This window comes from Rhinolophus sinicus, linkage group LG02 (genome assembly GCF_036562045.2).
Source record: "Rhinolophus sinicus isolate RSC01 linkage group LG02, ASM3656204v1, whole genome shotgun sequence".
In the NCBI taxonomy this organism is placed as follows: Eukaryota; Metazoa; Chordata; class Mammalia; order Chiroptera; family Rhinolophidae; genus Rhinolophus; species Rhinolophus sinicus.
The window spans coordinates 151,254,413-151,279,508 of NC_133752.1; the positions used below are offsets into that span (position 1 = coordinate 151,254,413).

Genomic DNA, 25,096 nt, shown 5'->3' on the forward strand with positions numbered 1-25,096 from the left:
TGAGGGTAAATGGAGTAAAAAAATTGGACCTGGATAGTATGAATTAGTAGTGTCTATTTAGTATTACTTAAGAGAAAGACACTGGTAAGACATAAATATTCCAGCCGTAGAGAAATGGATGATATGAGGAAACAGTCATAGATCCTTAAAACTGGATTTTCTTTAATTTTGTTCCTAAACTACAAATGATACATTTCACATTTTCCTAATTTTCTGTTTGTCAAACAACTTTTAAATTTCAAATATAGTTTCCCAGGAAACTTAACTTGGAAAGGGGTACCTTAAGCTAACTATGGTTGACTTATGAATCAAAGTTTGGATGAATAATTTCATGGTGGCCTGATGACAAGAGAATGTATAATATCTAGGCAGTTCTAGAAAATACATGTCCAATCCTCATCTCTCCAATGGGGGAGGCTGAGAAGCATCCCTTAAGGTAGGGTGTTGGTACATGAAGCCTCCAGGTGAACACAGTATTGTAACTAAGGAAGAGTGGGCTGAGGAAGGGGTCTAAACATTGCCATACAAGCTAGGGTGCCTAAGGAAAGTGTTAGTAGTAGGGTTCACAGCTTAGCAGAGCTAGAGGACCAGGGATCACAAGAGCAAAGCAGTAAGTTAAAGAGTCAAACAAGAGATGGTGCTGACGAATTCCAGAGGCAACCAAACTAAACTAGTAGCTGAATTTGTACTCATTCCAAGATTATTTTTATTGCTGGTATAGTTTAATGGGGCCAGAAATGGGATACCCTGAATCCTTCCTCCAGAGGAGAAAGCTAAAATGTTCTGGGTTTGCACTGGAAAAGAAGGGGTCATCTGATAGACCTCTCAAGAGAACTTAGGTCCATTCTAATGGCTCAAGTATAGGAATTAGCTAGGGCACTGAAGAAATCTAGAATTTTGTCCCAAATATAATCAACTTTCTTCAGTTGTTGAGGTTGCTAGAATTCAGGGTGTAGGGAACTTGACAGAGAGTGAAGGGCAAAAAAAGGACTTAACCTACAAGAAGAAGGTCAGTTGGACCCAGAAGACCATGTGATTAAAGTCCATCTTTCTTTCATCTTGTACTATGTAGCTGCTGGTGGTCTTCCTGTTGTCAGCATGGCAGGTAAAGCTAATGTGCACAGAGGAGAGTCAAAGGACATTTAACCTCATGTGTGATACCTTGGTACCCAGCAATGAAAGGCATATTCTTTATATTGATCCTCTCAGTGTATAGGAAGGCATTTAAAAGGTCCTCTTAGGCTTCCCAGAGCTGTCTAGGTATCACTCAGCTATTAGGGTGTTGGCATGAAATCCAGGCAAACAGTAGGGACAAAAACTGTAGTATTATGAAAGAAGGCATTCTGGAGGAGAAAAGTGTAAGAATATGTTTGAAAATAATTCTGCAGCAGCTAGAGAGGAAGAGCACTTGAGTAACCAGCTTAGGTATTCTGATGTAGACCTGGTTCATATGCTCTGACCATTAACCCTGTAAGTAGTGGATAGGGAAATGAAGACGTAAGAGCTTTGGACAGTATCCTCCAAACCAGGATAAAACTAGACATTACTACCAGGAAGTTGAGTAGTTCATGAGGACAGACGATCTCTTTGACAATGATTATCAAAGGCTGGCATAGATGGACGGCAATAAAGGGGATGTTGTATGCCATACGGATGAATCCATTCATGCCACCAGGAGGGTATCGTGACTATGGATGGGTACAGATCTATGGTTAGACCACTGTGAAGACAAGGTGAAGGTGATGTTGAGGATAATAGTTTTGGTGTACCAGAACATTTAGAAATGAGAAGTAGGCATGGCAGTCATCCAGGTGTGATTCTAACCCAGGAGAATAGGAACTAGCACACTATAGGTTTCATGTATTCATTCAACAAATACTGAACACCTATTACATGTTAGGCACTATTCTAGACTCCAGGGGATCCAGGATTGGAAAAATAAAAACCCTGTCTGTCCTCATGGAGCTTCCATTTTAGTGAGGAAAGCAACTAATAAACAAATTAGTTAGTAGTGATGAGTGCTTTGAAGAAAAACAAAGCAGGGCAAAGAAGCAGAGCGACAAGGGTACTATATGAAGTAGGCTGGACTGGAAAAATCTAGCTGAGATGACATTCTAAGAGGTCTGAACAAATGAGAGCAAAAACCATGATACCATTTGGGGGGACAGCTTTCAGATAGGGAGAATAGCAATTGCAAAGGTGCTGAGGCAGGAACAAATTAGGAGTATCATACAAGAGGATCACTAAGATATCCTCTGGGTTAGAATCAGAATTGTAAATGGGTAATTATGACGTGGTGGGTTGATGTTGTGGAACATGGAGCAATTAAGTATGGGCCTCTCTCTGGATTGAAACAAATATACATCTGGTCTTCTCATTTCTATACAAACCCTGGATCTCATCTAGTCATTACCTAACTAATATACTATTATCTGTCTTCCTCCACTAGAATATAAGCTCCATGAGGACAGACCCTGGGCATAAGCATGAAACCATTGCCTGAACTGGAGAGTCATCTTTTGCTCTAGCTGGGATAGGATGACCCCTGGAGATAGAACAGCCTCCACCAACCACTAATATTAAAGTTTCTGACATACAGCACTGGCTTAAGACAATGGTTCTCAGTTCCAGTCCAGTAGATTCAGCATAACCTGGATACTTGTTAGAAATGCAAATTCTTGGGCCCTACCTGGGACCTCCTGAAATCAGAAACTCTAGGGGTGGGGCACAGCAATGTGATTTAACAGTCGATTCTGATACATGATAAAGTTTGAGAACTACTGTTCTAAGTTGTGGAAGTCCAAGAACACTATCACTTGAAGAATAAATCTGCATATCTCAAAGGCCTGGATGGCTCCTAAGAAGTCATTTCCACCAATTAGGATCAACTTCTTCAGAAAGCTAGCTCAGGGAAGAGGTCACAGGTAATAAGATGATCCCTACTGCAGGTTGAAGGCAATACTTTCAAGTTTTGATTAGGGCAGAGGTAAACGAACTCTTCAGCTGAGGTATGTATCCTCAAGCTTGGACCAGATGCATTTTTTCTTTCCTTGAGGCAGTAAACTTTTGGGGATATCAGAGCAGAGAAGACAAATAATCATTATATAAGATGATCCTGCAAGTCTTCTGTCTCAGATCTGCTAACACCTCAAGCATGATGTGAAAGACTTAGCTATTTAGTAAGTATATGGGCCAAGGAATATACCTCGGCTCCTAGATACACTTCCTGGGTTAACTGAGAGGTAGTTCAACAGAGGACCGCCTAGCATAGGGTGGTCCAAGAGGATATTTAAGATCATCTCTATTTATCAGTGGAAGGTGAAAAAGTGTTCCACAGGTCTACTGGTGGGTATCCCTGCATATTGGCTGAGAAGTAGAGCATCTGTAAAGCTCCTTTCCCACTCAATGATCTTCCCAATTCAACTGACATTATAAGGGCCCTGAGAATTTTAGCTTCATGAAAACCCAAATTCTCTAGAGCTGGTCCTGGAAGATTGGGATCAGAAGCTCCACATCGGGATTAAGGCAGTCTTGATAGAGACAGAACTCCCACTGATTCTCCTTCAGCCAAGAGTGCCAGTTCTTAGAGCACAGTGTCTATATGTGGAGAATCTTGTCTCTGATACAGAAAGCAAGTATACCTGTTTGGAAGGAACTCTGGGCTGTGGAGAGCAATTATCTCTACATATCTGTTGCACTCACAATATTAGGGTAACTGCATCCTGGTCTGCATAAACCTCCTAGGTGTGAGTGTACTGTCAAAGGAACAGAAGGGTGGTGGGGGCATGGAAAATGCTGGTGACTGACAGCCTAGATGAAGTATAGAATATGATAGTAAGGGTTTATGCTTCTGGGGAGAAACTGTGGCACTGGAGGCACGTGGATGTGACACTACTTACTATCTTGGCATGATTCCCCCATTGACAGCCCAATAAGAAGTAGTCTCAGGAGTCACCGGTTACCAACCAAGGCCAGTTGCCCATTAGTGAATAGGAGAGATTTTTGCACAAGGAGGCTTTAGATAACAGTTGGATCTGCTGGACCAGAGCCTGGCTGACAAAGCTGACCCTGAGCCTTTTTCCTGGAGGTAGCTGTCCCCCAGTCATGGCTATCCGGGAATGTGAACCACCTTTCTTTGCAAAGATTAGGGGCCTAGGTGACTCACTCCCTTGCTGTGCCCCAATGCAGGACCACATGGCTTCCTTATTTTGGGGATTGATCCTCTATAGGCCAGAAACACACACACACACACACACACACACACACACACACACACACACACAGCCTTCCTCATTACAGAACAGGCAAAGTACTGTCTATACTGTTGACTGGCAGGGAGTTGGAGAAAATAGCAGCTGTAGCTGCTTCCCAGCCAGGTGTGAGACTAAAAACAAAATGTATTCCTTTTCTTGAGGACTAGAGCTTGGCATCTTCAGTCAGAGCAAGGAGCAGAACATCCTGGAGGGAGTCCCTCTGAGTTTTCCAGGCTGGCAGCAGCAGCAAAGGGACATTAGGCCAGGGTTGTTTTGGCATCAGTAGCTCTGGCCTCACCTCTGCCAACCATGCTATTTGTGGCATGACTTCTTCATTCGTGCCTTATAGAAATGTGTTGCCTACATGCAAGGAATGGAGCAAGGCAGTGGCATTATCCATCCTACCGGAGCAGGTAACCACTCTTGACCTTTCCAAACCGTCCTCAAACCAGGAGCCAAAATGACCTTTTAAAAACACAAATATCATCCTGTCACTACTCTTCAGTGACATAGCTTGAGAATGGTAAGACTTAGAATGCAGAGCATGATTTGGCTCCTATACCATCTTTCTAGTTCACTCTCCAGCTACTCTTCCTCTCACTCAAGTTGTACTGGCCTTTTCTACTCCTCCAATGAGCCAAACTCCTTCTCATTTCATAGCCTACTGTCCCTTTCCCCAGAAAGCTCTTCCCCCTTTGCCTGGCTAATGCATACTAATCTCTCAGGTCTTCCTGAGAGAGGGTTTTTCTGACTTCTCAGGCCAGATTAGGCCCTGTTTTATACTCTGAATACATGGTAGGTATTATTTTCTTTCATTGTACTAGCACCACTCGAATTATCTAACTATGTGATTACTGTCTTATTCCCACAAGGTTATAAGTTTCATGAGGGTAGGTAATGCACCTATTTTGTTTACAGTGCCTGACATAGTATGTGCAAATTTTCTTGGAAGGAACAAAAAGAAGGAGGGAGGGAAGATGGAAGGAAAGGAGGAAATGATATAGGGAAGCAGGCAAGAAAAAGGCAGAAAAGGAGGAATGGAGATCCCAGTGGGGCTAATTGGGAAGACATTTGATTTTCCGACTCTAGTAGGAAAGCTGGAAGGGTTAAATGCAGCTCTTACCAGAGGCTTCAATACTTAAAGGCTGAAATTGAACATCAGAATTTTGTCCAGAGGATAATGCTGAGTTCAAAGCACAGAAGTCCAAATGAATCATCACAACAAAGGGGGTCTGAGATGAGAGTTAGGTATGGAGCAAAATGACACTGGAAAAAGCATGGGAGATGAAGGCAAATAAGAACTAATCTATACATATTCAAGAAACTGTAGGATAAGGCTCCCAGCTGGGCTTATTTCTTGTACCTAGTGGCTTTTTATGCATGAGCAAAGCACAGCTGATTAAAGGGACACAGACCAGACACACAGTTGCCATATATAGATCTGACAATGTAAAGGTCTGAAAATTAAGTTCGCGAACTTGTTGCACCGATGTTGCTAACCTTTTTTGATATCAGAAGGATTACTCATTATGAATTTGTACCAACTGGACAAACAGTTAACCAAGTTTACTATTTGGAAGTGCTGAAAAGGTTGCATGAAAAAGTTAGACAACCTGAAATTTTCGCCAACAATTCGCCAATGGCTCTCACATCACGACAATGCACCAGCTCACACAGCACTGTCTGTAAGGAAGTTTTTAACCAGTAAACAAATAACTGTATTGGAACACCCTCCCTACTCACCTGATCTAGTTCCCAATGACTTCTTTCTTTACCTGAAGAGAAAGGAAATATTAAAAGACAGACAGTTTGATGACATTCAGCTCTGATGGCTATTCCATGACAGCTCTGATGGCTATTCCAGAAAAAGAATTCCAAAATTGCTCTGTAGGGTGGACTAGGCACTGGCAACGGTGCATAGCTTCCCAAGGGGAGTACTTCAAAGGTGACCGTAGTGATATTCAGCAATGAGATATGTAGCACCCTTTTCTAGGATGAGTTCGCGAATTTAATTGTCAGACCGCATATTGCTCCAATAACTTAATAGATTGGTATTCTTGTATATAAACCATTTTTTTGTGAGTCTGGTTAACTCTTGACATGCTGATGAGGCTGAATTAAGTTAGATTTTATGCCATTTCAAAGCTTAGGACTGGATTGGACCACGATGCCCTTCCTACACGCCAGAGCTCAGTTAAACTCTGCCTAAGCAATCGGCTGGCCCCTCCTTTTCCTATATCTCTATGGCATCCTCTTTTGAAATTCAACATTTTGAACCAAAGTTATCAAACTCTTAACTTACACATTGTCTCAAACTATGTCCTTTCTTTATAGTCGGCTCATGGGGGGCAGGGAGTATCTAGTTCATTTTCTCATCTCCTACTGAGCCTAGTACAATGACTTCAAGTATTATGTCATTACTGAATAAATGCAAATAAATACAAAAAAATTACTGAATAAATACTGCTATATATTTCTTACATGCTGTGAGTGATCACGCCAATGAATTGTTAACTTCTTGAGAAAAACCATTTTAGACCTAAATTCCTTCTGACAACATAAGGAGTTGGACTAAATAATCTCTAAGACATTTCCAAAATGTGAAAAATTGGGACAATGATAAGGTTATGGCATATATATATTCTATCATTTCTCGTATATTACTGGACACATAGTGGGAACTCGATAAATGTTTGCAGTGAACTGACTCCAATATAGATGTATTTAAGTTGAGAAGAAACACAGAGATGTGTTTCTGAAGTTTCATATAAATTACTTATGAGTTGAACACTACTTCAAATATACAAGAGACATTTGTTATTAAAGGAATTCCTAAGGTGAATATTTTTTTACAATATTTGGAATCACTTTGCAACATAACTCTTCAATTTAATCAATTTTTAAGTCTCATATTTTTACATATCAAGGTTGCTGATAAAACGTAAACCAGATTAGGAGCTTACAGTTATGAGGGCACCAACTGACTTACTGTTGAGTAAATCAAGCTGTTCTTCAGAGAGAGCTGTCACTCTTTCTACAGTTTCCCAGATAATCTATTCTCTCTCTGTCTCTCTCTCTCTCTGTCTCTCTCTCTCACATACACACACACACACACACACACACACGCACACATTCTCCTTTGCGTTTTAACTCATATTTCAAATTTGGTAGGTCTATCCTAAATTATAATGCTATGCATAAATGTTCCAATACTCCTTTCCACATTCCTCGCACTCATTTAACCACATGCCTCACCATTTCCCAAAATAGGTGTGCTTTCCACGGTGTCTGGATCATCCAAAGTATCTAGACTCTTCAAGGCATCTGTCTCAGGTGGTGGCTTTTGTATGAGCATGCTGGAAGTTGAAGCTTCCCCATCTGAGAAGCAATATCTTTAGGTCATCCTCAAGGTGGGATTCAGGAAAGGCAGTGCTCCTTATTCTCTTTCATTTTCTCTATGACTCTTGCCTGTCCAGGGCCTTCTCTCCATAAATCCAGTAGAAAATTAGAGAAGTGATGACTTCTCAACAATTATCTTACCTTAAAAAGGTTCTACTCCTTTGACACAAATGGGGAAAAGCAGAACTTGTAACTAGATTCTTTGAGACTGGGATAGAAGAGAAAGCCAGTTTTCTTTGGGACTCTATTTTATAAATTTTGGAGTATCAATTATAATGGCAGCAAAAACTCCCACAGAAAAGGTTGAAATGATTCACAAAGAACAGAGAAATTAACTATCAGCTCATGTGCTATAAATCTTGTTCTCCCTCAATTCCTAAGTCCTCCTTATCTGCCTAGAGCTTATTCTCACATATCAGGCCATAATCTCTCCTGATACTTGTACCAGGGAAAAATATGACTCAGTAACAAATATTTTATCATAGTGAGGATGGAATAAACAATATCAGTTGACGCCTAAAGCCTGAATTTACACTAGTAAGTCTCGCAGCCTATATTGAGACTCCATGTAAGAGAACCCATTCTGTCACTGGAGTATGATCAAGAGATAATGGTACCTGGTCTCTGAGGAGTCCTGACTACCTGGCGAGATTGAATGACACACACGAAAAATTTCAGATGTAATTCCTCTTTACGCATGGCTGTCTCCTAGAAATAGACAGAGTTTAATTTAAATGAACAGATTTGTGAAATGATTAAGATGGACAAAAGTGACATGGACCAGTTATGCTCAATACTAATAGGCCTTAGGACCTGACAGTCTAAACATCAGCATATGAAATGATACAAATAATCTACTTTTATACATTTGACAGGTCAGGATCCCCTGAACTCAGCAAGCATCTCCTTTTCCCAGCTGCAAGAGTAGCTTAAAGGCTGGGGGCCTCCATTCTTCAGGAAAGAATAGAGGCTTCTTCAAGAAGCCTCCATTCTTCAAGTCTGAACTCAGACTGTGGCTGTCACCTGGGTTTAGAGCATCTACTCAGAAGAATTTCTCCAAGACTTCTAGACAGGGCCTAAGTCCAGAGGTCCACCAAGTTGAGGGGCTTGGTAAAAAGTCTGAATGAACATATTTCTTTCCATTATTTTCTCTTAAAAAGTATAGCACGGATTACAGGTTAATAAATTTGGTCCCAGGAACAACACCAGGGCCATTTAGTTCTTCAGAGGGCAGACTCCTGGGTCTTGTCCGATTTTTACTCAGAAAAGTAGATCTCTGGTGGACCGCTTTCCTCACACCTATGCCCATGTTTCAAACTCCTCCAGAGTTGTGGAAAGTTGGACATGTTATAGTCTAACCTATGCCAATCCAAAGCTGCTGCCCCTCCCTCCCTTTTCGCGAATGACTAATCAAACAGGATGCGGTGCAAAGAGTACAGGACCGCAAATTAAGAAACTTGTTACCTAATCCCAGACCTGCCATGCGCTTTATAACTTTGGGAAATGACTTCACTTCTCTGAAACTGTTAGACTAAAATATCTCCAATAACATCTCCAAGCACCAACGTTCTGTGATTCTCAATAAAACATGAACTAGCCTGAGATCGATTTAGCTCTCAGATCTACATCTGTCAAGGTGGTCACAGGTTCCCAAAGATGAAGGGCCACAGAGAAAGCTGCCATGAAAACCAGAGTGAGCAAAAATCGCCAAGCGGAACCAGAAATCGGCGGGTTAGGGGACCGAGGGAGCAGACAAAAGCGAAGGACGAAAGGCACACTAACAGTACTCCGAGAACAAGAAAAAGCTCAAACTGAAACGGGAACTGGAAAATTATGACTACGGTCTTAGACTCTCCCTTGGCGTCTTGGGCCTCACCACACTGCGCAGGCGTTTTGCGGGTCATCTCTGCTCTTTGACCCCCCGCCCCACCCCCCTCCTCCGCAGTCACCGAGCGGCTCTTCCGGTGTTGTGGAGGCGGTTCCGGTTCGCGGCGGTTCCCGGGTTTTGCGTTCCGCGCTCGACCGGAAACCCCTTCGTATAGCAGCCGGTTCCGGTTCGGTGAGTGGCGGCGGGAAGCTGGGGGAGGGGTGAGGATGGAGGGAGCCCGGGCCCGGAGGCAGTGCTGCTCCGGACCGGGCAGCCAGGGTTGGGCGGAAGCGGGGACGGCTGTGGGGACGGCGCTTTTTCCTCTGCCCCGCCCCCTGGGACCACCTCCCCTCCCCACTGCTGTCCGCGGGCGGCGAACTGGCCGGCGGCCGTTAGTGAGGCTTCCCGAGGCCGGTTATTCAGGCCTCTTTCTTTTGGGTGGTGGAGAGCGTGTCTCCCTGCCGTTACGCCAGTCCCCATCTCAGCGGCCAGCCCTCCTTGTGGGGAATAGGCCAGTTGGGATTTCGGGGCTTTCCCGGCAGAGCAGGGTCGTCTCAAGGGAAAGCTGTTTTCATCGGGAAGCTCTGCTTTCTGTTACACCTGCTTCACCTCCCGCTTTCCTTGAGACCTGAATGATATTTCTCGACTACTTCTGCGTCTCACGTAAACATTTCTCCAACTCTTTTACGCGGTGGTATCTCCCTGAGATGCGATATCGCTAGTGCCACCACCGGAAAGAAACGTCTGGACCCTCCTGCCCAGGTTATGAAAATCCCCTTAACTGCCACAGTTTGCTTACCTGGCTCATCGCCTCCTGGTAATTCCCTTGAACCGTCTCTTTCTTGGTGTGTCCTAACGTGGTCTCTCTGGATATATGCCCTGTTTCTCTTGAGCTTGGTGATTTCTGTTTATCGGTGCCTCTGCAGTATTTGCACTATCTTATTGGCAATAACTTGCTCCTTTATCACTTTCAAGTCAGCCTTGTTAAGTCGTTTCACTTCACGTTTGGTACACTTATTATATTTGGGGTGGTGGTGATTCTTATAAAATTTATATAAAGCTACCAACGATGTGACTTAGGGCCCATGTTTTAATTGGATATTCTGGATGGAATAGATCGCCTCATCGCCTATATCTTTATAAAGATAATTGGTGTGAAGGATGCGTACTAAAAGATACATTACACTAAATTTGAAATTACAGTTACAGTGAAACCGTAGTCATCTGTTGAAGCACGATCCCTTAACTTTCTTCCTATTTAGAGATTCCCTTCCTTTCCCCCCTCTGATCCAGTTCCATTTTGGAAGCGTCCCTTGTTTTATCTTCAGAAGCCTCATTCATTTTTACCTTATTCCAATTAATTACCCCATTGCAAAGATGGTCTTCATATCACCTGTCTGATGAGTTAAATCTAGAGGGAGCAAGTGGATTAAAAAACAGGTTCTGCTACTTCAGGCCAAGGTGATGTAATTCTTAACTACTGCTTTGGAAGTCTTTTCTTTACCTGACTCCCACACCTACTAAATTGCACCAGGTTTATTGTCTTGCTGTAAATATCCATTTATGGATCTGACTTCCTCCTGTAGACAGTGAGCTTCTCAGCAGCAGGGACTAGTTCTTATTCTTTTTATCCCCAATACCCTTGTAATTGGTGTACAGGAAATGATTGTGGATGAAAGAAGTTGAATACTTAGTGTTTAAGGTGTTGGGAGTCTAATTGGGAGAGAATACATGTGAAAATATGAAAAACAGAAACGTGATGACATAGTACAAATTGTATCATATGCATAGTTTTCCAGAGTTCAGAGTAGGGTGATTCACATGATCACTTCCACGCCCTTTTCATATCATAAATTGTTCTAACCACAGTCTTGTTCCTGGATAAAACTAATTGTACAGTGTTTCTCCATAGTGGGTGCTTTCTGGTAACTTCATCACAGTTCTAAACATTCTCTTTTATAATCGCCTCTTTGCATGTATGTAAGCTTGTAAATGTTTTACCATACATGTTACATTCTGTTACTGTCAGGGCTTTGCCATTCTTTTTGTCTTTCAGATTTCCTATTGTGTTCAGCTACTAACCTATCTTCTTCACCTGCATATCTGTAACTGCTTATGTTCTTTCAGTAAATTAAATGACCAAGTAAACTAGGAAATGAATTATTAGAATACTTTTCTTAAAAGGGAAAAAAATTTATGCTTCTAAGAATTTGGTGGCATCAGTGGTTCCAGATCCAGCATTTCGTGTTGAATCTTGGGGTAAAATATTCTCCCAATGGAATTGCAAAGTGGCAAAAAGTACCATAAGCACCCTGAAGAAGCTGGATGTATTTGTATTAAAATGTAAATTTAGGGCTTTATTTATTAAAATTATAAAACGTTTCCCAGAATTAGCTAGAGTTACTTTTATCTTGTTAAAATGTATGAATCCTTGAATAAGGGTATGTTTAAGGATGTAAAGTTCTGTGATGTTTGTTGAAAGCACATTTTCTTGGGAGTCAGGATACCTGAATTTTTGTTTTCCCTTTGCCCCATCTGTGTGATTTTAGGTAAGTCACTTAAACCTTTCTGGGCATAATCGCTAGAATTCTTTGATTTCTTGTTTGCTTCCCTCCTCACATCTATCTCAGCAATGCAAAAGAAGTTAACATGGGACTGTTTGACTGGGCACCAAGTTTTTAAATTGGCATTCTTAATACAACAAAAAAAGCTAGAGATGACAATTAGGACATGACCTGATAGAGTGAAATGTAAAAAAGCTACTGCCAATTTATTTGTTGATGGGATTTTTACCCCCTTAATCTGAGACCCAGGGAATTCTTCTTTATTAAAAAAGAAGTAAGGGGAAAGAGTAACCTGGAGAATTTCTAGATAAAAGCCTTTTGTTAAGTTGAGCGTTTAGAAACATATTTGGAGCCTAAATCTAAGGCTTAAATATTTGTGGGACTCCTCCCTGGCAAGACTAGGTAGGTAACCAGATGTACTCTGCTGAGTTTGTAGCTATACCAAGACAAGCTGAAGCAGCCTTTTTTTTTATGCACTTCGTTGTCGTGACCGTCAAGAATACCTCTTAGCACCAACCAGTCCTCTTAGTAGATTGAAGCCCTGACATTGCCATGTAGTGGATGAAGTACTCAATCTTTTAAAAAATATGGTGATAAGATTATGAGTAATATAAGTGTGACTATTTTCCTCCCTAGTGTTCTCTTGGAAATCTGCCAAGAAGCATGTGTGCTGAGGGTATGTTTATTAACCTAATTCCAAGCAGTTAGGCTTCTAACTTCCTTTTCCTGGGAAAATTAGATACATCAGAGGAGAAAATAATTTGACATAGGCAAAGGGGCTTTGGTTTTTAGCAATTTGGTAAATGATGGGGGAGAAAGTACTTAGTACAACAGTGAAGTATTCCTTGATTGTCCTCAGAATATCTGTAGCTTTATGTTTGGCCACTGAGTAAGCTGTGTATGGAAGAGAAGTCTTAATAGGACCACTGCAAGATCTGACACTTGTTTGAAATGGTTTAACATGAGGTAATAGAGCGATGGATTGGGAAGAATTTCTAGGTTGTAATTTCAGTGTAGTCACTAACCAACTTTATGACCATATGCAAATTACTCTCCAAATGGTTGGCTCTCCCATCTTGCTTCATGCTGTAATAGTCTGTGATTCTGTGGGTAGCCCACAACTGCTGTTCAGTATAGCACAGATTGCAGAAATGTTTGGAACTACCTCAGGCCAGTTTTAGTTCTTATTCTCTTGCCATCAAGTCAACTCTCCTTACCACCTCTTATTTTTCTCCACTAGAAACACAAATGTCACTTCTGAGTGGCTTCCTATTTTATAATTATATGAAGGAGATGTTTCAGTATGTAACACTTCTGTTTTCTGTCTTCCTTTATAGGACTCTGTATCTCTGCTAAAGTCAGTGATGTGAAAAGACCTGACATGGGTAAGACTGACTATGAACTAGTCCTTTGGTCCTTGTAGTTACCCTGATTACTTAAGCAGGAGTGAAAGAACGGGTTTTCCTAACATTTTTAATATTTGCATCTTTGTGCTTAATAATGTTAAGAGAGATCTTGTTCTAATTATGTTCTACTGTATATCAAACAATTTTCTTTTGGTTGAGACATTGTTTATGGCATTGTTTGGAAGCATTTTCTCATTCATTGTATTGAAAAGTCAAATACACATTAGCTGACGCTTACTATGTGCCAGGCCCTGTTCTAAGTACTTAAAATAGATTCATTTAATTTTTTACAGTCACCTTAGAAGGGTACATTATTATCCCTGTTATATCAACAAGAAAACTTAGACACAGAGGTTAACAGACTTGCGTAGGGTCACAGAACTATAACTGGCAGAGCCAGGATTTAAACTTAGGCGACCTGGTTCCAGAGTCCTTGTTCCTTAGTACTATGTTATTCTCCTATATGATAAATAATAATTTGATTAAGGCAAATTTTATTTTATTTTATTTTGATTAAGGTAAATTTTAAATTTTATTTAGCTAGAGGCACTGACATTTGTGATTGGAACATTTTCCACTATTCATAGTACTTTATGTCTGTAAAGGGAATTGATATAAGGTAAGGACTAGTAGCCAAATTAGGAATAAACTGAAAATCTATACAGTTAGAGCTTATAACATCCCATATACTCCTTTTCAATTCACATTTGTCTTCTCTGTACTTTGGTTTTTTCTTTTACTTTGTCTGCCTTCTCTCTCTCTCTCTCTCTCTCTCTCAGTTGTTTCCCTTTTTTCTCATTGCTGATGTCATTGAATTTCCTTACTCTCATTTGTTCGTATTCCAGCTCTTTTATAAGAAAGTAACAAGGGTCTCAAAAATGGTTATAGTAAGGTTCTGCCACAATGTTATAGTGATTGAGCTGATGTCTGTTAAGAGCCATGTGAATAAATTATGCTTTTTGCAGAAAAAATTTCCAGGTGGATTAATTTTTAAAGCACCCTTTTGAATTAAAACAATAAACCAATGTTAACAAGTGTTTGTATTTGAATGGTGAATATTTTTCCCCATCTTTTTATACTTAAAATTTTTTCTACTGTTGAAACATTCAAAAATTTCTTTTGGGAAAATTTCATTGTTTTTAAAGCTTTAAATTAAGCTCTTGTTATACTCATACAAGTTTTGAACTATTTAGTAGATAATCTCAGTCAATTCCAAATGAGCCAATTCCTGTACATGGGCCTCTTTTATTGACAATGACATTTTGAGATTTCTTGCCAATGGTTATTTATGAAGGAGAGCTTTTATTTAACTGTAGAGCTATTCTTTGGGAATCATTTTTGCTAGGTGAAAAGATTGGTTCATAGGAAAATAGTTATTAAATAATTATGTAACTTGAACTAATCCAGACTCTTTCCCCAGATGATATTGCTGATAGGATGAGAATGGATGCTGGAGAAGTAACTTTAGTGAACCACAACTCCGTATTCAAAACCCATCTCCTGTCACAGACAGGTTTTCCAGAGGACCAGCTTTCACTTTCTGACCATCAGGTTAGGAATAGTTTTCTTCCCTTAATTAATGAATTATTTTGGCTTAAGTTTTCATCTGATGTAGTTTAAATGCCACACTCAAGACTATAAGCATGTATATAAATTTTTTACAATCAATAAATCTAGTGTTTGGAATTCTGTTTGATATATTAAAGTTAAGACAACAGCCGGGCTATGTATGAGTTCTTTGAGAACAGTACCTTTGAGAAAACTATTATTCCTCTGAATATTAGTTACCAGTACCCAGATCTGTGTTCTTTTAGACTAGTCTCTTGAAATTGCTGAACATTAAGTGTGTGTGTGTGTGTGTGTGTGTGTGTGTGTGTGTGAATACATAGCAGCTTTGAGGTTTCCCTGCTATGAAGCTGAGGTTCTTAAAGGATCCGCAGCATCAGCATCACCTGGGAGCTGGTTAGAAATGCAGAATCTCAGGCTTCATCCCATGCCTACTGAATCAGAGTCTGCATTTTAAACATTGCCAGCTAGTGTATGTGCACATTAAGGCTTGAGGAGCACTATTAATAAAGCAGTCCTTCTTAGTAGGAAACCCATTATTAATTTGAATGAGGCCATCCTTTGCTGTGTGAATCTGGCCTAAGCATAACAGAATGTTTAACATTCTTGGCCCCTGGGTACTAAATACCTATAGAATCTGCCCCCAATAATTATTTTGATAACTGAATATATATATTCACACATTTCCAGATTTATACTGGGGTGACCCCTGATTAAAAACTCTGTAGTTTCCAAAAGAATCAAAACCGGATCGATTTTGCCCACCTTTTTGATATATGATACAACTGGCTTTCAGAACAGGGTATACTAAATGCATATTTGCCTTCCATTGAACATTCTTTGAATTAAGTTGTGTAACAAATTTTTGCCCATTTTCCCCTTGAAGCCTCAACCATTTCATCAGATTGTGTATTTTCCTTTATTATTAGTATGCTGTTTAATTTATAATATATATAAATTAATTATATTGAGTTCTGAAGTATGTCATAATCTTGTTTAATAATACATTTTTCCTAAAAAAAAATAAAATAAAATAATACATTTTTCCTAGTATAAATTTTTATTCCATTTTATTGTCAACCATATGATTTAATAAAAATCTTCTGCTTTGTTTAGATACTACCTTCCACGCAAGGAAATTTGGACCGATCTTATACATGTTCTACAAGAAGTGCAGCTTATAGTCCAAATTATTATTCAGGTATGACACATTACTTGGAGTCAAGACATTTATACCATTGAGATTTCTTCCTACCAAATCATTTGTGTTTATCATCTCTAAAAGTATAAAAGCATCGTCAAAAGCAAAATAGTATTTTCTCAACTAAAACATCATTTTAATGAGCTCTGTGTATGTGTATGTGTGTGGTTGCTTTACTGACGATACTTTACTGATCTAGTATCAACCAAATATTTTATAATGGAAAAGTGTATTTGAAGTCTGTTCTCCTACTTGTTCATTATACCATTGTAAAAAGCACTACAGCTTGTTTTTTAGATGTGCATATGTGATTTAAAGGATAGTTGTTTTGTATTGATTGAAAGCACAGAGTTAGCCTATTTCTATTCCACTTGAAACCATGAATCCTGAACATTTATTTCTGCCCAAGTTTATCCCTCCATCAGGGCAGGAAATGTTAACTACATGTCTCTATCTAGCACCTGCCACAGCCATGCTTGCATATTCAAGGGCTTGCTTATTCCACTTGTGATCCATGACAGAAGTCAGCATTCTCTAGGCTATTCTAGCCCCTGGCCTGCCTGACTTTTCATCTCCCCTTCCTAAGGTTTGGACTTCCAATGATCTTCTGGCTCTGTCTTGGGGAAACGAAGAGTGTTTTTGTTGGTTAGCCTCCTGGTAGCATGACCCAGGAAGGTTATAGTGTCTTCCCATGTCTTTTCACTCCTCCTGTTTCAATCTCCTCATCTTGCCACAAATAAGGGAATATTAGCAACACCACTGAACCTGTCTCAATGGGATTTTTATGAGGATAAATTGAGATAATAAATATGAAATGCAAATAATAATTATTGTTGTTATTTGGCTTCCTCAGGATTCTTTGTCAACAAGATGAGATCTCCTCCCCTAAAAAGACGTTAGTATGTTCTTTTAGATTTATGTTATATTTAAATGTCATTTAGGTGGGTGGTACTTTACCCTGGGCACTGGATTTCCTCTCCTGGGATGGAAAATGGTCTCTACATAGTATGTGCATACTTTGTACAGAAAAATCAGTTATTTTGCTCTAAAAGTATCTCTCCCATAATTATTATTGAAAAGGCCTTCCTGGTGAGCACAGAGCCTGAAATCTGGTGTGATAGCTCATTATTAATCCTAGGGGAAGGACAATTGAGTGGGTAATGAAATCAGGTGATTAATATTTCCATTTGAACTCAGGTTGTGTTTCCTTGTAATTTCATATGCTAATTTATCATTGGGCAGAATATTTGCTTGTAGTTTAAAATAATTACTCAATAATAAACAGTTATATCCAAAATCTCTTGACCATAACTCAACTCTTTGTGGTCTTTTCTCATTTTTACCTGTGTGTACATGTATAGTACACATTGTATGATTCGATACATACAATCTTTTTTTAGCCCAATATTTTACTTTCCATCTGTTTACGTGTTATTCTTTATAGTTACCTTTTCTGTTGATTTCTAATAATCCATGGAATTGATATGCACATTCACAGTCCTTTATGTGCAATTCCAAAATCCAAAAGGCTCTGAAAACCAAAAATGTTTTTCATAATTCATTTAGTATCAAAATTTGACCTAAATTCTTTCCTTGGCAAAACCTACATGAGCTGAAATGAAGCTATTTATATTTTGTCTTTCATCTATCTCTGTAAATATGAGTACTTACATTTTACTACATATATATCAATATGTTTGATTATAGCATGCTGCGTCAGATTATACTTGGAAGTGTTACGTAGTCTATTCCAGGTTATCTTTCTAAAATTCCAGAATTTTTAACTCAGAGACTGCTGAACCCAAGGGCTATGATTTAGGATAATGAGTCTGTGCCTTTATTTGCTTCATTATTTTCCCTACAGTTTACGTTCCCTTCACCCTCTCCATTTTCAGCTATTATAAATAACTTAAAACATTTGTATATATAGCATTTTTTTCTTTCAAATTTCAGTACACCCTTGATATTCACAAAGGATATATGTGAAGTCATCTTAAATCATCATATCTTGACTGGTGATACTTGACCAGATTCCTGGCTTTCTACTCAGTTACGTGATTCTTGAGAGTTACATTTTTCCTACGTTTGTCCTTATACCACAAGTTGATCCCCTTACTAAAATCTTAACACCGAAGTTTTATTTCTCACTTGAAGGCCATCATTTTAGGAAAAGAAAAAAATATTACTTTATAACTGTTACTGAATAATGATGATGAAAAGAGAGTAACAACAGTGAATAGTAAAGCCACATTGAAATGGGGGTACTTAGCTATTAGATTTATTCTCTAAATTATAGCCTGAAGCAGAGGATTCATATTTGTGCCTCTATCAAATTTCATCTAGTCCCTGACCAAATATGGCATGTCACAGACCTCCAAGGTCACTCCCTAACAATCAGAATTTTAAATCTTGAATGCCAAGGATCTATAGGTATATATACTTTTTTCTTACAATAAAGTCTTTAATTCAAACCTACTTTTTACTGTGTACTTTTTAAAACTTTGTTCCTTTGCCACACCCATTCCAATTAATTGCATGTCCTGCAGAATTTTGTCTCTGCTATCTCCTTTGGATGTGTTCTTTTCTGATAATCCCCATACTGATTTCTGTGGTCTGTTGCCTCAAGCCTTACCTTTTGATTGGGCAGGCCTGGGTCCCCAGTTTACCTGCCCTAGTCATCTCGCTCTGACTCTGTTGGTGTTTGTTTCCTCTTTCACCTTGTCATCCTTTCCTTCACCAGTATGAAAACAAACACAGGAAAACCCAAACTTTAGAATCTAGGGTCTGGAGCTTCCTATTTACTGCTTTACTGGATCTGCTTCACTATATCAAGCTTTTAAAAAATCTGCTTCTTAATCCATTTAAGATTAGACTGTTAAAACATTGATTTTAAAAAAATTTTAGCAAGCAGAGAATAGTAACTTTCAGAGCAGAGAGAATAATAACTAGCAAGCAGAGATTGAATAACTTAGTGCTTGTCAGACTTCAAGACCTCTTGAGGTTATTAAGAGTACAATTGAAACGAAAATTAAAACATTTTAAACCCTAAACAAAGAAAAGTAGATTAAGATGAAAAGAAATGATTTTGCTCATGCTTAGAATCTTAATCTTCCCTTTGGAAAATACAAGTATGTTAAATTAGGCTGCCAAACTGGCATTTAGTAGGTAAGATGATTTAAAGCATCCTGCTATTTATAATAACAAAATAAATCCTTAAGTTAACAGGAACAACTGTTGGTTACTTTTATAGTAAGTGATTGGCTGATACACTTTTTTGAAGATACAAAGTTTACTTAATTTTGTTCATAAAGGTATTGCCTGTCCTTGTAGAAAATTTACAGAGAAAAGTAAAAAAATATCCATCATTCTATTAGAACACAACCAAAATTAAATTTTTGTGTATTTCCTTATAGTTTTGTGTGTATTTATGTGCACATAATAAGTAATCTTATTTGTGGCATTTGCAGTCTTATTTCTTAATGATAGACAGAATACCAGGTTAAACCATTACTAAAAAAAGAATGTCTACAACACCCTGTGGTCTCCTCTAGCTTTGCTTGATTACATCAGCAGTAGAGGCCTATTCAGTGATTTCATTGAATGGGGTTGGAACCACCTTATTCTGGTTAAACAAACTGCTTGATCCTGTGCTTTTCCCTTGCATTTTAAAGCAGAAGCCTCTGTCACATGCCATTGAGGAGGCTACTCTAGCTTATCCTTAGTCTCAAATTTCACACCTGTCAGGGTAATTTGCATTTTTTGTAGACATCTCTAGTTGGATCATTCCCTAATCAAATTTTAGCAAAAAAGTGTAAGAGACAAAAATTTATATTGTTATTCACATTTAAAGATAATTTTCTGGTCATAAATGAGACTCATTTTCATTAGCCTCATGTCTGTGTCCTCGAAGCAATGGTAATAGATGCTAAGCATAGGTAATGATTCTAACAGAAAAAAGTTATAATTCATTTTGAGACGAAATTTAATTATTAGATTAGATTCATCCACTGGGAAATCAACTGGTACTAATACCATCCCTCACTGCTGCTTTTTTTCTGCCTTATTTATGCTGAATCCTGATCAACTGAAAATAAAAAAGCCACGAAACTTACATTTTTGTCAGTTGCCTTACTTTTTGGATAGAGTATCAAAAGCTACATTAAATATTTTAAATAACAAATATGTAATATTGTGCAAAGTTCTATAGTAATATACTCTGAAAGAGAACCTTCAAAATGATGTTGACATTAGATAAAAATTCAAGAAGTAGAGAATTGTCATTCTCATTTTTCTGCTGGCACTCCTCAGAGTGCCATAGCCTAACATCGGAAGTTAATTTTGAAGGCGTTGTTTTAAATTGTCCAATCCTGCTGATAAGAAGAGGGTGTATAAATTATTTTACTCCTAGCTGAAACTTCAGGAGATTTCTTACCACCCCACCTTGTAAGCCACAAGTCGGAAAATTCAAATAATGAACAAAAAAATCCTCACTTAGTCTGATTGTAGTAGCAAACATTGCAGTATTGATGTCTGTTGATTATGGCACTGACTGAAGGTTATCGTACCAGAACCAGATGCATATGATGGGTCATTCCTGCCATAAGCTGGCCAGAATAAGCAGCCTTTAGGTTATCTCTGCTCTTAGAGCCCGAGTTGTGAACATGGTAATTAAAAACAAGAGACACCAGCTGCTTATTAAACAATAACTGTTGTTCATTTGAATTACAATTCTCCTTGGCCCTCCACCTGCTTTCTTACTGGTCTGGCCTACCTTCTTTCAGGCCCAGGCCTGGGAGTGCTTGCAAGATATAGTTGGGGTAAAATGTTGACTTTTGGTGGACACCACGGAGTCACATTGATGCAGATAAGGCACATGGCTGTGGCAGGATTCAGCTCCTTCAACAATTTTCAGGTTAGTATGGCTGAATCAATTCTAGTTTGTAGAAGTTCCCTTACTTCAGACTTTACTGGCAGTTGAGACTGGGATCTTCCATGAGAGACATGGTAATATGCCACATTACTTTGGAATACGATGTTGGACATGGTTGCAGTCATATGGAGAACCACCGTAGGTATTTGTTTAATTTATTGAAACTTTTATTCTTTTAGATAACCCTTCCTCAGACAGTTTTCTTGGCTCAGGAGATGTAAGAACCTTTGGCCAGAGTGCAAATGGTCAGTGGAGAAATTCCACTCCAGCATCAGGTTCAACTTTACAGAAATCAAGAAACAGCCGAAGTCTTTACCTCGATACCCGAAAGACCTCAAGGTAGGTATTCTGGCTGCTTCGTTCACAAGCCCTTCCTGCCATATAAGAGAAAATGGCTATAAGATAGTTGTTACATTGACATTTTAAAAAAGTAACACCATTTTTGAATTTTAAACCATGGAGATACGGACAAGTCCATTTTAAACTTTCAACTTTTCATTTCCTTGGTGCTGAATTTTGGTGACAGCCAAATCTTATTAGAGGAGAGAGTTTTGAAATCTTTGTGGATGTTGAGTATATTACTACCCTTCAGGATCAGTATGGCTATTAAGAATCTTAAAGTGAAAATCACTCAGTTTCTACAACTTCAGTAACAAAGAAACTAGCACCTTTTGTGGGCTCTCACATGAACAGAGACCTGACTTAAACCAAAGCAGCTCTGCACCTCATGACCTTAGTCAACTAGACCTAAGCTACTTCTGTCAGAAAGTAGCGTCACAAAGAACTTTATCCTATTTAGCCCAACTTCATAAGCTCTACCTATTCCCTCACCAAGCATATACTGATTCTTAAAGGCACATGACGTTTGGCTTAGAAACTTTTCCCTCAGGTACTTTATTATATTAGTAAAATATTTCTTTTTTAAAATAGTACTTATGACTTCTTAAATTTTACTCTGGTGATGGATTTTAGGAATGTGGTGTGTTTAATTTCCTGCTTAGTCAAGGCTAAGCTTTTTGGTGTTGACTGAAACCAATAAGATGGCTTTTATTTTATTTTATTTTTTACTTCATGATTATCAGAACATAGACTCTGTAAACGTGTCAGCACTCCCAGGGGTCGTCTTCCCACTTGTTACTATTTTTAAAAATTACACCAGAATTCATTAATACATTCACATTGTAAAAATCAAAACATTACTGGTAACGATAAAGAGCGCTTGACCACTAATACACAATCTTGTTCCCCTCCTTTTGGTATGTTTCCTTCCAAACTTTTTCCTATGCTTGTTTCACGCTCACTTACTTACATAGAGGGTGCCAAAAAATATATACACATTTTAAGAAAGGAAAAAAACTTGAAATTGTAATACTCAATATATACTGATAACAAAAGATGATTACAAGTCACGTTTGACTTCTGCAATTACAAGAGGTGCTCAAAGTGGTTACCATCAGCGTCCAGACACTTCTAATTACAGCAAACTACTGCTTGAGCAATGTTGACCAAAGTGTCTACTTGTATACATTTTTTTGGCACCCCTGGTATATAGCACGATATATATGCTATGTATGCTATGAAATGTATAATATTTTCTCTTCATTAAAGATGTTTTATACGCATCACTTGGCAAGTTGCTTTTTTAATTAAGCAATGCCACCCTGTTATTTTTTAAGGTAACATCATTACAGAAACAGTACACGTGCCTTGTAAAAAATTGGAAAACACTGATAAGCAAAAATAAAAGCATCACATTTCCTCTAGCTAGAGATCACCTCTGTAATATCTTAGTATATATCCTTCCTATTTTTCTCTGCAATCACACATTGTTCAAAAATGAGTTTATACTGTGCACACTCTTTCGTAATCTGCTTTTTCAGTCAGTTATCTCTTCAGTAAATTTTATTCTGTACACTCACTAAATTATATTTAAATTATTCTAGGTGACCCGAAAATATCTTTCTAGCTAATTTGTCCAAACTAGTATCCAATCTAGATTGCACCTGGTGGTTAACGCTCATAAGTCTCTTACAAGCTAGAACAGCCTCTTTTTTTAATATCATGACTTTTTTCCTGCATAATTTTCCATTTTTTGGATTTGACAGATTTCTGCCTCATAATATCATTATTTTGTCCTCTATTTGCTGTATATTTTTGTAAACTATATTTTTGACTTTAATAAAAGCTGCTGCTGTATTATACATTAGCAAACCTACAGTATCTGGTTTTCCTATCATTAGTGATGCTGGATTGACCTCTGGATTGGGGAGATAACAGTCTGGTCCTTATTTGTGTAGTTAGGTTTTTGCCCCCTGTGTCAAGAATGTAATCTAAATGAGGTTATTTTGGCATCACATGAATGACCAGTTTCACATCAGCCTGATAGTTATTAATATCAATTGATAATCCTTATCTGATGATAATTTTTTAAAACCAAGGTATAATTGACATATAACATTGGTTTCAGGTATGTAACATGATTTGATATTTGTATGTATTGCGAATTAATCACTGTAATAACATCCATCACCATACATAGTTACAAAATTTTTTTTCTTTGGAGAACTTTTAAGGTCTTATCTTTTAGCAACTTTCAAATACACAATGTAGATTATTAACTATAGTCACCATGCTCTACATTATATGCCCATGACTTATTTTATAACTAGAAGTTTGTACCTTTTGACTCCCTCTGACCTGTGATAATAATTTTATTAGAGTTAATGAAATAGTGCTTTTATAATTTGATCATTTTTTTCTTCACTTATTAATTGGCATTCTGCTATATATAAAGGAAGGCTTTTTTTCCTCATTAGCTGGGGCTATTTGGTTACCCTGAAATACATTTCCTACTAGGAAGACAGGGTATATGATTAGATCTTTCTTTTTTTTTTTTTAAAGATTTTTTTTTTTTAGTTGGGGAAGGGGAACAGGACTTTATTGGGGAACAGTGTGTATTTCCAGGACTTTTTTCCAAGTCAAGTTGTTGTCCTTTCAATCTTAGTTGTGGAGGGCGCAGCTCAGCTCCAGGTCCAGTTGCCGTTTTCTAGTTGCAGGGGCACAGCCCACCATCCCTTGCGGGAGTCGAGGAATCGAACTGGCAACCTTGTGGTTGAGAGGATGCGCTCCAACCAACTGAGACATCCGGGAGCTCAGTGGCAGCTCAGCTCAAGGTGCTGTGTTCAATCTTAGTTGCAGGGGGCGCTGCCCACCATCCCTTGTGGGACTCGAGGAATTGAACTGGCAACCTTGTGGTTGAGAGCCCACTGGCCCATGTGGGAATCGAACTGGCAGCCTTCGGAGTTAGGAGCATGGAGCTCCAACTGCCTGAGCCACCGGGCAGGCCCTAGATCTTTCTTTTTCATTACCAATTTTTAAAGCGTTTTTTTTAAATAGCCACTTCATGTGGTTCAAATGAAGTTTCTTTTTTTTTAGTGTTATTATGGATTCAGTGTGCTTCAATCCACTACAGTCATTATTATTTTAATACTTACATTCTCACAACTTTGACCAGTGGGAGCTTACTTCTGTTTCTGGCCCAACTTTGTTAATTGTTGGTAGCATCCTTGCTTTCCAGCATTGCAAGATGCCCTCATACTGTTTCCTTAGAAAAAAGAATCTTTTGTATTAAAAACACAAATACAGCACACACTCTCTACGAAGCATAAATACAAAAGACATTGTGGGGAATTCATTATATCGTTAGCAAACAAATTTTATTGCCCTTGCCATCCTTTCCTAGCTGCATCCACCCATCCTAAGAAAATCAGCCTGTTCCTGAAATTCTGAGTCCTTCGCCTTTCCCCACTCTATACACATAGAAACCGTTAGAGTTTGAAGAGTTAGAGGCTATATTTGTTTTTTGATTTTCTTAGACCTAGTCTGATTTCATTTGGATCCAGACCACATG

The 25,096-nt window shown here is 38.6% G+C and overlaps 2 protein-coding genes across 7 annotated transcripts in view; one reads left to right on the plus strand and one right to left on the minus strand.

Moving 5' to 3' along the window:
• PFKM (phosphofructokinase, muscle) overlaps positions 1–10,544 on the minus strand; it is a 45,920-nt gene extending 35,376 nt beyond the window's left edge. Inside the window, exons 1-3 of one of the 2 annotated variants that reach the window (XM_074325772.1) lie at positions 9,529–9,555; positions 8,270–8,360; positions 7,509–7,631 (exon numbers count right to left, since the gene is read on the minus strand). In XM_074325772.1, the coding sequence (XP_074181873.1) occupies positions 7,509–7,631; positions 8,270–8,351 (205 nt within the window). In that variant the 5' untranslated portion in view covers positions 8,352–8,360; positions 9,529–9,555. Of the gene's footprint in view, positions 1–7,508; positions 7,632–8,269; positions 8,361–9,528; positions 9,556–10,318 lie in introns of those variants that run through there. The other variant, XM_074325773.1, reaches the window with a different exon arrangement.
• Positions 9,628–25,096, plus strand: part of SENP1 (SUMO specific peptidase 1) — a 48,197-nt gene continuing 32,728 nt past the window's right edge. Inside the window, exons 1-6 of one of the 5 annotated variants that reach the window (XM_019748361.2) lie at positions 9,628–9,711; positions 13,421–13,468; positions 14,910–15,040; positions 16,172–16,256; positions 17,110–17,151; positions 21,366–21,525. In XM_019748361.2, the coding sequence (XP_019603920.1) occupies positions 13,465–13,468; positions 14,910–15,040; positions 16,172–16,256; positions 17,110–17,151; positions 21,366–21,525 (422 nt within the window). In that variant the 5' untranslated portion in view covers positions 9,628–9,711; positions 13,421–13,464. The other 4 variants (XM_019748360.2, XM_019748357.2, XM_074325774.1 and 1 more) reach the window with 4 other exon arrangements.